Source organism: Octopus bimaculoides, chromosome 2, assembly GCF_046866305.1.
Source record: "Octopus bimaculoides isolate indiv1 chromosome 2, ASM4686630v1, whole genome shotgun sequence".
Taxonomy (NCBI): Eukaryota; Metazoa; Mollusca; class Cephalopoda; order Octopoda; family Octopodidae; genus Octopus; species Octopus bimaculoides.
Window position 1 is genome coordinate 152,440,183 of NC_142929.1, and position 13,743 is coordinate 152,453,925.

A 13,743-nucleotide genomic window follows, 5' to 3' on the forward strand; every position below is an offset into this window, starting at 1 on the left:
TGCTAAGAAATTTTTGTTGTTATTTTTCTGCTAGATTTTGTAATATACTTGTTTGTGTTTGGAATGATGTGAGTTGTGCTTTCCAGTGAAAACCTCACTTCCTGCTTATTATGTAAAGTTCAAATATTTATGTTATCTTGTTTATGACTTGTTTTTCTTTTTTGTTGAAGTTCTGGAAATACTGTTTTTGTCACTATGTTTGAAATGCCTAACAGTGAAAAAAAATTGGTGAATTAAATTATTGTTTTTTTCCCCCTCAAATAAAGAGAAAAAAAACTATCAGTAATAAATACCTACTTGCTATAAATGCAGTTCAAGCAAAAAATCCAGCTCAGTGTGTAATCTGATGTATATTTTGAAATCAGATGAGTAATATGAAACAAGTCTTGCTAAGGTAAAAGAACAGCAACAATAGAAACAATTGTTTCCGATTTACACAAGGTCAGCAATTTTAAGGAATAGGGGTTAGTCATTTACTTGACTGCTACTATATTTTATTGATCCTGAAGGGATGTAAAGCAAAGTTAATCTTAATGGGATTTGAACTCACAACATAAAAAGCCAGAATGAGAGTTACAAAGCATTTTTCTGATACTCTATCATCATCAGAAAGCGTCGTTCTCCATACTGGCATATTTTGTCTGTTTTGGCATGGTTTCTATGGCTGGGTGCCTTTCCTAATGCCAACTACTCTACAGAGTGTACTGGGTGCTTTTAATGTGACGCCAGCATGGGTGCTTTTATGTGGCACTGACACAGGTGCTTTTACATGGCACCAGCATGAGTGCTTTTACATATCACCAGCACCCATGAGCTCCCCAAAACTAGGACCCCTCAGCTGAGAGAGGGACATAAAGAACATGCCTGTATGTATGGCCATGATTTTACTTAGCTTGGCACATATTCTCATACACAGCAAACAACCAGCAGTCCCAGTCCCTTGTCATCTCCTTTGTGAGGCCCAAAGTCTGAAGGCACTTTCTCACTGCATTGTCCCATGTCTTCCTGGGTCTACCCCTTAAATAATACTGATTTCTAGATAATGCGCAAGGTCATAATTTTGGCAGGTAGAAACAACCGATGAAATTGATTCCAGTACTATACTTTATCTGCTCCCTGAATAACAATGGCAATACATATTAAAATGAAAATTTCTAAAACTGAGACACAGCCACAAATTTGGTGGAAGGATACAGTTGATTGTAATGACTCCTGACTTTGCCTGGAAATTATTTTATTGACATTAAAAGAATGGAAAGCAAACATCATTCTGAGCAGAAAGTGAATACAGAATGCAAAATTGTATCATTTTTAGCTACATATGGTGGGGTGCTGACAACTTCCTGGCTTTGGGTAAAAGAAAATGCAGGAAGATCAATTACTTATGATTTTATTTAACATATTCCCCTCTCAGATTCACACAATTAATGCAGTGGTCCTTCAATACTTCTAAGCCCTGTAAAAGAACTGAGAAAGTTGGGCCTCCAACCAGGTCTTTCATGATACGCTTAAAGCTAAGAACTTTTCAGTAAACTCTCATAAATATCTTTTACTTACTGTTACAATCTTTTCATTTCTGATTCGTATATATGTGGATTTGGCATCACAAGAATTTTTTGAAAAGGAACGACTGAACAATGTCAAGATCTTACTATAAGTGGTGCAAAACTTTTTGTAGGTGTTAAACAAAGCTTTGCGTTCATGCTTCACTTCCATAATTCCTTTCTCTACTTCTCTAGACCATAAATATAGGACAGCAAGTTGACATATTTGAGTTGGATACTGTAGTAATAAAAAAAAAATCATATATATATATATATATATACACACACACACCATCATCTTCATTTAATGTCTGTCTTTTATGCAGGCAAGGGTTAAACAGTTCAATAGGATCTGAGGAATCAGAGGACTGTATTGAGCTCCAATGTTTGCTTTGGTACATTTTCTACAGCTGGATGCCTTTCTTAATGCCAATACTTTACAAAGCATACTGAGTACTTCTTACATAGCACCAACAATAGTGAGGATGTCATGTAACTTACAAGACTAAGAGGGACTATAGTAGAGAGGCTAATTGTAATGCATTATTTTAGGGTGGGTGGGGGTAATTGGGGTGGAACTGGAAAAAGAGATAAAAATGGTTGTGAGATGTTAGAGTGTACCCTTATGGCACATGGTGAACAGAAGACCAAGAGTGGGTTAAGTTTGCATGAATGTCAGATGAGAGTGAAAGATGAAGGTAGGAATGAATGTAGTGAATGGTAAACAAAGGTGGTAGTTGAGGGTGAAGAGCAGCAGAATGATAATATAACTATAGATTGGATAAAGATGTGAGATAAGGAGATGACGGAAGTGGAGGATTTGATAAATGCAGCAAAAATGTGGGGGGAGAGAGAGAGGAGAAGAGGGAATGAGAGATGCATAGTGATAGGGATGAACAGAATGGTGAACAAAGGTGAGAGACGGTGGCTAATGGTAGATATAAGACAACATAAAGAATGAGGTACAAGTGTCAACAGGATGTCATTCAGGGACAGGGAGAGATAACTGGTTGCACAGAAAGGAAGGGTGATCAGTGGAAACTAAGAGATGGGAAGGATGATATGAATGAGGGATGAATGCCACAAGGAAGTGGTTCTAGGCAAAGAAAGAGTTAACTGGTATCACAGAAAGGAGATGAAACATGTAGTTCAACTTTCATTCAATTACAACTGATGGAGGGATAAGTTAAAGTGGGGTGAGATGGTGGAGAAGGCTTGATAGAGACAACTTAGGCATGGACATAGTTGTGTGTATATGCACAATGCTTTTAGAAGCTCATATATGTTGTGATCTGTGGTCATCTCAAGTACAGCATATCACTAAGCCCCTTGGTTCTTTGTCATCTCCTCTCAAGGCTCAGTCTATGCATATTGTATGAGTGGTGCAAACAGCATAGACACTGCTTTTTGTGTATAATACAAGTATGATCAATCTGTACTCACAGAAAGTAGTATATACATTTAGTGCCCATATTTATCTCAGTGGCAAGGTTTCAAACTACTATGTTACTATCCACACACACACCAAACCCACCCATTTAAAACCATTTACCTTAGCAATGAATTCTTCAAGATTTGTAGTTTGAGTAATTTCTTGGATGGCATTAAGACTCATCTTACCAATTGTATCATGAATAGTATGCTTCAATTCATTAAGCCACCATTCCACGCTATGGCATACAGGAACCTATACACAGAAAAATATTTAGACAGAGATAGACAAATATATGGATAAATAGACAGATAAACATATCAAGAGTATTACAACTGTAAATTTGAGAATGATTGCTTCATTACACCACAATCTGAAGGTTACAAAGAAATAGATACAAAATATTTGATGAACAAAAGAGACGATAAACCCTTAAATTGTCAACAAAAATGCTGAATCATGTTTCTATGGAAGATATACATATAATCAGCAATTATCCCAAGACATCATCAAAGTAAAAACCTTTCTATGTGATATCATCATCTTGTTTAAACAATAAACAATGCCATTCATAGAAAAGGTTAACCAGGAGTAAATATAAAAACAATTTCCATGTTGATTATTTTATAAATTGCAATGCTAAGAATACTGGTGGGGCATTGTCATCAAAGCCTCTGCTTACAAACACAACTGGCCTAATATAGGTGTTTGGAATAAAAACAATCATGTACTGCTGTGGAGGTCAATTGTCAAGCAGATGTGAACATTTATTCAAAATCAAACCTACAGCTTTCCTGTATAATTGACAAATATATATATTTGTACCAATAATTATTAGTGCACTTGGTTATGTTTCTAAATGCTCAACTAACTATCTTAAAAAGTTGAAATTTTCAAGCAAAGGAAAGCGTTATCTAATCTGTATTTTGCAAATTCAATCAGTAGGTGGAACAGTGAAAATACGCAAGATTTAATTAATGTTGATGTATAAATGCTAAAAATGCAGCTCTGGTGTTTAGTTAAGTAACTGTCCCTTTATGAGAAGAATTCAATAGAGTAAAGTAAATATATGAAAATATATGCACACTTAACACACACACATATTTGCTGGAAATAGAGGCTAAATTGTTCTCAAACAAACTTTATTTTTAAAAAGGGAAGACACACTGAATAACCTATTCATTGCCTGAAAATAAGACAGGACAGTCATGGGTGGAAAGCTTTGATCTTAAGTCTGTTCAATCAGAGTTAAACAATAAAAAATGCATACATACATACATACATGTGTGTATGCATATGTGTTTCTATGTGAGTGATGCGTGTGTGTGTGTGTGTGTATATACATATAAAAACATAAATAAGTACCTTTTTATTTAATAATAATTTTTCCCCATCAAAACTTTTCACAGCTATCATTTGTATTTCAGCAGTTTCTCTCAGTTTGATTTCTTGACTTAATTCAGGCTTAAAAAAATAAAAAATGATACGAATAACAATGATTTCAAACTTTGGTATAAGACTAATATCAGGAAAAGGAGGAGGATATTAGCTAATTATATCGACCACAAGTACTTAGACTGGTATTATATTTCATCAACTTCAAAAGAATGGAAAGTAAAAAGTTAGAGCAAATACTACAAGGCATTTTCCCAATACTCTAATAATTTGGCAATAATGAGAATGATAATTATTCTAAAGACTAAATTTATAACAACAAGACCTATGAGCAAATTAAGAATTAAGTAAAGCTTATGAATAAAGCTCATGTTTGTAGGTTCAGTCCCACAGCATGAACCTTGGACAAGTGTTTTCTACTATAACCTTGGCTCAAACAAAACCTTGTAAGTGAATTTGGTTGGGGGACATTGAAAGAAGTCAGTATACAGATGTGTATGTGTGTGTGTCCATCCTTGTCTTGACATCTAGTGATAATTATAAATAGGTGTCACTGCGATACAAGCAGAGTCATGCAGCATAAACTTGTTTGGTCATGAGGAAATATTACCTTGCATGAGAGTTGGTGAGAAGAAGAGCAGCAGGCTGTAGAAAATCTGCTTCAATAAATCCTGTCCAACTCATGCAAGTATGAAACAGTGAATGTTAAAATGATAATTAATACATGTGGAAGAAAGCTGTGGAAGAGGGAGACCCAAGAAGACATGGGACAAGGTAGTGAAGCATGATCTTTGAATGATGGGCCTCATGGAGGCAATGACTAGTGACTGAAACCTTTGGCGATATGCCACGCTTGAGAAGACCCGTCAAACCAAGTGAAATCATAGTAGTGGCTGTTGTCAGTGTTACACAACTGGCACCCATGCCAGTGGCACATGAAAAGCACCTTTTGAGCATTGGGCCTCACGGAGGCAATGTGGCTAATGCCGGTGTCATGTAACTAGCACCTGTGCTAGTGACATATAAAAAGCACCTTCTGAGTACTGGGCCTAAGGAGGCAATGACAAATGACTGAGGTGTTTGTCAATATCTATGTTTGAGAAGAAGTCCCGTCAAGCCAAATGAAACTGTAGTCATGACAGATACTGGTGTCACGCAACTGGCATCTGTGCTGGTGGCACATAAAAGCACCCATTACACTCTCAGCGTAGTTGGCACTAGGAAAGACATTCAGCCATAGAAACCATGTCAAATCAGACTGGAGTCTGGTGCAGCCCCTCAGCTCACCAGCCCTAGTCAAACCATCCAACCCATGCCAGCATAGAAACAGATACTAAATGATGGTGATGATGATATAAAAGCACCTAGTACAAAGCCAAAACAGACTATGGAACCTGGTGCAGCCCCTGGCTTTGTCAATTCCTGTCAAACCATCCAACTCTTTTCCTTTCTGACGAAGAACTATGCTCAAAATGTTAAATGCCCTCTCGCATTGAATTAATACATTCCATGTGCAGGTCCTCTTGTTGTTTTGTTATTGTTATTTTTAATGTTCAATTATTTGATTTGACTACACACACACACACACACACACACACACACACACATATAGGCATTTATAATGTTACAGGTCACACTGAGGAATTGGGCTATGAAAGATGTCCGAATATTGAATTTTTGGTGAGTGAAATAGACATCAGTTTATACATGTAAAGAATAAAATTTAGCTACATTATGAAATGTCTAAAAAAATTTTTTTTAATATTAAAATATGTAGTTAAGTTAAATTAAATTATATAATTAAGTTCTTATTAAAATACTATCATAATTTTATATCTAGTTTCCCCATGCTGGGCAAGTTTTCTGTGTAGGTTTCCTGAGGCAGTTTAATACAGTTGGATGCTCTTCCTGTTGTTAACCCTTTTACTCAGCTCTTAGAATATGTGGAGACAGTATGCTTTCATGAATAAGATAAAAGGTGATATTTTCTTACAGTTGTAAAAATTTCTATATTTTGGTCAAATTGTATATCTGAAGCTGCAGATTCTGATAAAATTTCTCTTCTTTTTTCAAGTACTTCAGTTTCTATTTCATGGACATATCCAAATAAAGATCTGAAGCAAAAAATATATTTTTCCATCTTCAACAACACAACTTCATTAATAATTGTTACATTTGTAGGATAAGCCTGCACATTTGGTCTTATACAATACTATATTGTGGATAGTGAAACAGTGTGCTAAACAGCCTTTATGAAATTAATGCATATTTAAACACACACAATAAGCTTCTTTCAATTTCCATCTACCAAATCCAATCACATAGTTCTAACTGGCCTGGGGCTATAACAAAAGACACTTGCCCAAAGTGTTACACAGTAGGACTGGATCCAAATCCATATGGGTGTGAAGCAAGCTTCTTATCCATACAGTCATACTTGCACCTATATGTGTGTGGTTGTATAACATCATGATTTTATGCATGGTATGTGTTGAAAAGGTCATCATGATATGAGTCAGTTCTTATTCAAAGATACTACTTTTCTATACATCTTACACCTCGCAGTTTTGGCTTGCTTTCTAGGACAGGATGCCCTTCCTAAAAAAAGACACAACTTTACACAGTGCACTTGGTACATTTTATCATGGCACGAGTATTAAAGATGTCATGTCCTCAACCAAACTATAAGGTTCACTTTACTGTGTGTTGCAAATTATTTTACAGAGTGTACTGAGTAGCACCAGGGTTAGTGAGGTTGACTTGTACCCCATAAGACTAAAGAGTCCTCATTGCTTTATGGTGTGTTCTTCCACTTAAAGCATACACTGAAATGGTGAATACAAGAGAGACTGAAGATAAAAGAAAAGCCAAGTGGGTGGAGTGAGTGAGAGTATGATAGTAGAAAGAGAGTGATGAGGGCAGTAGAGAGAGAGAGTGAGAAAGAAATGGACAATGGAAAGATCAAGTGATGGAAGAGTGTATTGAGTACAAAGAGATCCAATGCAATCCTTTATACAGCGGTTCCGTAGTGGATGAGATAGGTGGAACGATAAGAATGATAGTATGTGGAGACTGAATATGGATAGGTGAGAAGGATGGGGTTAGACAGGTTTAATGCCATTCCAAATTATACAGGTAATATGGTACAGTGAAATTGGTTGTGTAGTGGACAGACAGGGAGAATGAGCAATAGAAAGAGATGAGTGATAAGGAAATGAGATGGTAGATGGTATCAAACAAGGAGGGGAGGAAGCAGATGTAGACTTAACTGGAGAAATGTAGATACCTGGAGAGAAGAAAAGCAAGACAATTGAGTTTTGGAGTATCACATTAACAAACAAAATGCTCAGGACATCTAAATCTGATGTTTGCTTTTGTCAAATTAAATGATACAGAGAGATGCAACAGATAAGGAACAGACACACATGCTATTTTCACAGTTTGCTATCTCTAACAAAATAAAGCTATCAGCTCACTTTGAGTAACCTCTCATATCAGTTGTTGATGCCCCACTACGTTTGTACCCAACTCTCTATAGCCACCATTATGTACTTCTAACCTCCATCTCTGTCCCTGTACATATCTAAACTTTGGAATTCCCTTCCACCATCTTGTTTTCCTCTTCAATATGACCTCCAGTTTTCTAAGTCTAATGTACACTGTCACCTATTGAGTTCTGTCTAGCGCCCATTTTATTCCAGTAGCTCTTACGTTTTCAGTAGTCTAAGGACCTTGTAACAAGCGAATGCTTTAAAAGAAAAAAATCTCTCTCTTTTAACTCATCATCTTCTTATTTTCTAATCTAGCTACAGATTTATTATACGGTGGCTCTCCACTTGTCTTGTACGAGCACTCATCACCTCCTTTCTAAGCTATTTCTTTTACCTTCCATGGTACTGATATTTGCCATCAACTACACCTCCACTCTAGTACATCATTCACAACTACCGCCAACTCTAACCTCTGTTACTCTCTTCTAACACCCCTATGAACTAAAGGTCACACTACTATGACTTTACTGATACCAACTATCTCACCTATGCCTGTCTCTGGATGGGGAGTGTCAATGAGGTGTTTTGCAAGCCACATTGCACCTAACAATCTGCATACGCAATACTCACTTCCTTTTTGTTTTAATAGCCAGTGATGGCATTCCTGACATAAGTCAACAGCAATCAATTTTGCTCAATGTAACCAAAAAATTTGTTCATTTGGAATTCGTCTGAACGATTGATAATGGACATTTATTATCTCCCCCTAATTGTTAACACAGGGCAATGAAGCTTACTGTCTGATTTCTACAACTTGGCTATGAATTGTCACCTGTAAAATAAATATTAAATGGTATCAAAGATTAATGGTATGGAAATATAACAATAATTACCCCAAAATGGGCAATATCGATTCCAAAGATTGGGGACAACTTAGCGATGCTAAGAGAACTGGGTTTGATAGAAAGAAGAAACGGGGAAATTGCATTCTTTTCTTTTCTAAGTAGTTTCCAAGTGATCTAGAGCAAGATTCTAGATCTTCCTGTATATGTAGCAGCACAGATTTAAGTTGCATTTCTCCACAGCAGGCCTTAAAAAGAAAAAGAAAGATTGTTTTGAATTTAATTTTGATCAGACTGGAAAGTCAATATATTTTACAAGAGTTACATATTTTACAAGAGACTTTAGATGTCAGAATCTGAAAACATGTCACACTAAAATCTGTCAAAATGTTGCATTGAAATGTTTTATCTTTTGTGTTGTTTGATTTTGGAAAATTTTTCTCTAAAAATATAGATATTATTTATCATCAAGCCATGCAAATAGTTTCTGTAAAGTAATTCAACATGCTTATGTAACAGCTGATTCCCCTTACACCAACTTACCACATATTCTTAACTTTCAGGAAACTTTCTCTCTCACATACAGATAAAGTGTATGGGTAACAGTTAAAATATCCAGTCAGGGGGCTTGTAATATTGGGTACCTCTGTTGAAACTGACCAACAAGAATCATCCTCAAAACTTTACCACAACTATACTCACAATCAATATCATACTCATTAATACCACAACAATCTTAATTGTGATGATGATGATGATGGGAATGATTGCAGTGAAGATGTTGATAATGATGATGGTGATGATAATGATGATGCAATAGACAGAAATTACCTGCAAGACATTCTTAATTTCAGCATACTTTGCCATAACCTTACACCAATTGGTATTTATAGGCGCAAATATTAGATTTTGTTGTTGCAATTCCTGGAATTAAAATCATAAATATTTTCAATATTTTCCAAAAATTCTGCAAAGCAATAATGCCAAAAGTAATATATGATTTATTCTGTAAACAAATAAGTAGATCAAATGTTCTAGATACTTCATTTGAAGTTTTGTTAATTTCACTCTGGAAAACAGAAAATGGTATTGAGAATTTACAGATGTTAATTGCCAGGAATGTGGCATAAGTGAATGCAAAGACCCAGTTTTCAGTAACCTGACACAGGCCATTCAACCGATTGGCAATGACTTACATACACAGTACAAATCTATATCACTGGCTTCTTGCTGTGTTCATGAAGACTTGTCCAGTACAACAACAAAAAAAAAAATCATCCTACAACCATTTGGATGTGCTTGTATGTGTGCGAGGCCTTGTTCTCCTTCCTCTCTCTCTCTCTCTCTCTCTGACAAACATTCCTTCCTCCCCTATCTTTGATACTATGTGACTGCAGTATTTACCTTCAAGCCGTATCACACACATTACATCCCATACCTTTCGAAATGGTGCCCCCCCACCCCAACTAATTTCATTCCTCATCATCATTACTCACAGCATTTCAACCAATCATCTCCCCTCTGTGCCTTCAGGTACAGCCCTTTTCCCCCCTCTGCTGTGTTCTATTCTAAACATCTCTCTTATCTGTTACCATTCTCAATACCCTCCCATATCTACCATCATAGCCAACCTACTATAGCCCCATATGTATCCGTATATCTCCTTCTCCATAGATCCTATACTTTACACATCATTCTACTACTTTCTATTCTATGCTCCTTCCTGATCCACTCTTATGTCTCCTACATCACCCCTCTGGTATTTGCCATCATCTGCATCCATACCAGTGTTCTTCACTCACTATACTAACCTCTACCTTCACCTGTTTATTCCCTCCTCACATTCTTATGAAAGCATCCATTCTCTCATCCCCTCTTATAATCTACCATCCTCTTTTATGCTCATGTTCTTGTTCCTTGAGAGTTTGCTCTAGCACTCCATCACTACCTTTCTCTTATCTCCTTCAGTCATATATCTCCTCCATAGTACAACACTTATGCTTGCCCCTGTATCACACTTTAGCCTTCAACACTTGGCACACAGCCACTCATCTTCACTGTCCCCTCCCAAATACTTCTGTTCTTTTCTGTCTTGCAAGTTACATGGCAACCTCACTAGTGCAGGTGGTATGAAAAAAGCACCCAGTACACATTAAATGATAGTGTCAGTGGCACAAAAAGTACTCTGTTAAGTAGTTGGTGTTAGGAAGGGCATCCATCCATAGAAATCATGCCAAAGATGACATTGGGGTTTCCTGTTAAACCCATTCTACACATGCCAGCATGGAAAGAGGACATCAAATGATGATGCTGATGCCTTTTCACTGCTTCATCTACCACTGCTACTACAATGACTTCTGCTCTTCTGAACTACACAGGCCAACTTGACCTTGCAATGTCTCACTTCCCAAGACTCACACTGTATGTATGTTTCTCACAATTCTGCCTCTCCAGAACCACTAGCCTTTGAAGTTTCTATGCTGTTCAATTTTTACCAACTTATGTCAACCACCAGATATTCAAAGCTGAACATAAACTACATCAATTTTATAAGATCTCAGACGACCTTAAGGGGCTATGAGCATTGCTGCTTTTCTGCTAACAATACAAATGTCACTGTTACCTTGTTTGTGGATGAATTTGAAAAAACTGCTTCCAAGTGTGTCCAGAGTTTCTGGACGTCAATCCACAATTCCAGAATAAAACCTAGTTCTTTCAGTTTTTCTGTCCACATGTTTACATCTTCTTGCATTGGAGAAATATATGGAGAAGTCAGCATATTTGCTAAAGTAACTTGAGAATCTTCCAGCTGCTCCAAGAGTCTTTCAATAAATATGTGGTCCAGAGTGACTGGACCAAGTGTTTTATAATTCTGGAAGATCAATTCTTGCTCTGTCCACTCTTCCTCTATTTTGGACATCATTGTCTCCAGTTCCATTTCCTTCATGGACACATGGCATATTTCAACAACTGTAGATTTATATCTGAAAGAAAGCAAGGTAGTCAATAATAATCGTAATTAAGATTAGCCACTTTATTTTGATGTTAATTTTTTTACAGATAGGTAACTTAAAACTTGTCTAAGCTATTGATTGTGATTATACATATTGCTAATGCAAAACTTACTGTCAAAATATTTTATAATAAACCTCATTATTTGACCAGAGTTCTAACCACAACCATTATTAATGTGAAGCTTACTGTCCAAATATACTTCATCACTTGATCAGAGTCCTACCATGACCATTTTTTTGAGAGGTATAAGGCAATGGGGGAGTAGATATGACACTGCCTTATGCTGAAGTGCAAACAATATAACTCATGACATTTAATTACAACCCTTTACATTTTAATTTTCAAATCTAGTTGAGATCAATTTTGTATTTTATCCTTATGTAGATCATAAAATAAGTGACAGTAAAATAATGTGATCAATATGGGGATACACTCTAATATTTGTCATACTCAACCATAATTGTAGGATAATGTAGTTCCAGATACATTATGTCAGAACAATAACAGTAATAACAACAATAACAAAAGAGTTTCTACATGGTCAACCTGCTAGAAATAGTAAACAGAGCACCTTTAAAACAACATAATGTTTTTAAAAATTAAGAATACATTACTTAATGTATTTGTCTATTTATTATGTCTAGTGTCTGAAAAAAGAGGATGGATATGGCTGGATCACTTTTGATTACACATCTGCTGGATTAGAGCTAACCTGGAATTAACAATGATAACCAAAACCTCCACCAGAAACAGCTGTGATTAAAAAAGAATCCTGTTTGTAGATTATGACTCAAGAAGAAATAAATAGGTTGTTACCTGGGTAGATTGATATTAAAGAGATGAGATAATCTCAAAACAGTTACTTCTAAAGGAAATGTATTTTCTGTGACTGCCATTACTTGCAACCAATGGCGATTACGAATTGTCTACAATCAAACAGAGAAAGCATTTTATAACATTCATGAGGAAAGGCTTTAGCTGAGAAAGAAGAGAGCATAAAGCTATACCAAGTTGCTATATGGGAAGCTAAATGTTGAGTAAATTTAGTAAAGGAAGAGAATAATAGAGATTTGCGATTTTTCTGTGACATGAGGGCCAGAAGGATGAATTTTAGGCTGCAAAGCTGTTCATTAGTGTAAATAAGGAGATCATAGGGGGAAAATGTATGTGTTATGGTATTAGTGTACTCAGCCTCACTAACACTGAGAAAAAGAAAATAAGGTGTGGTAGTAAGACTATGAGAAGTTTTTGAATGAGGAGAATGAGTAGGAAAGAAAGGAACTACTCTGAAAAAACACAACCAAGTGACTAACTATAGAGTCATAAAAGCCATTAAGGATATGAATGCAGTAAATAACAAAATCATCAGGGAGAATTTCGGAGATGCTGAAAATATCTTGCAAAGTAGGACACATGTTAATTTCTCGCAAAGTCAGTCACGTAGTACAAAGGGGTAATATAACATCAATGACTGGTTTAGTAGCACCACTGTCAATTGCTACAAAACAAAGGAGGTGCTCAACTATAGAGGTATCAACTTACCAAGTTATGAGAAACAGAAAAAAGTTACAGCATTGGAAGAGAATTAACTCTGATCAGATGCAGTTTGGGTCTATGATTGGATGGAGTACCATCAATACACACTTTTGAGAGAGACAACTACAAGACAAATTCTTAACTAAGAGCAAGCTACTAAACCCAACAGTCATTGATCTTGAAAAGGCCTTCAGATAACTGACAAACAAACATACATATATATATATATATATATATATATATATATATATATAAATTTAAAGAATGGAGTAAACGCATGTTATAACTGCATACTTTTATTCCGACATATGTTCCGAAGAATTACAATTTATGCAATCCATAGGATACTCGGTTATAATGTCTTACGTTTAAGCTGGTTCTCATACATTTCCCTGAGGAGAAGTTTACATTTTTAACATCGCCGATTCCTATGGATCGCATAAACTGTAATTCTTCGAAACATATGTCGGAATAAAAGTATGCAGTTA

The 13,743-nt window shown here is 36.0% G+C and overlaps 1 protein-coding gene across 1 annotated transcript in view; it reads right to left on the reverse strand.

Moving 5' to 3' along the window:
- Window positions 1–13,743, reverse strand: part of LOC106872129 (uncharacterized) — a 185,982-nt gene that overhangs the window by 114,538 nt on the left and 57,701 nt on the right. Inside the window, exons 27-34 of the mRNA XM_052965662.2 lie at window positions 12,536–12,645; window positions 11,328–11,688; window positions 9,536–9,628; window positions 8,756–8,952; window positions 6,365–6,485; window positions 4,342–4,440; window positions 3,097–3,231; window positions 1,558–1,782 (exon numbers count right to left, since the gene is read on the reverse strand). Coding sequence (XP_052821622.2) covers window positions 1,558–1,782; window positions 3,097–3,231; window positions 4,342–4,440; window positions 6,365–6,485; window positions 8,756–8,952; window positions 9,536–9,628; window positions 11,328–11,688; window positions 12,536–12,645 — 1,341 coding nt within the window. The remainder of the gene's footprint in view (window positions 1–1,557; window positions 1,783–3,096; window positions 3,232–4,341; window positions 4,441–6,364; window positions 6,486–8,755; window positions 8,953–9,535; window positions 9,629–11,327; window positions 11,689–12,535; window positions 12,646–13,743) is intronic.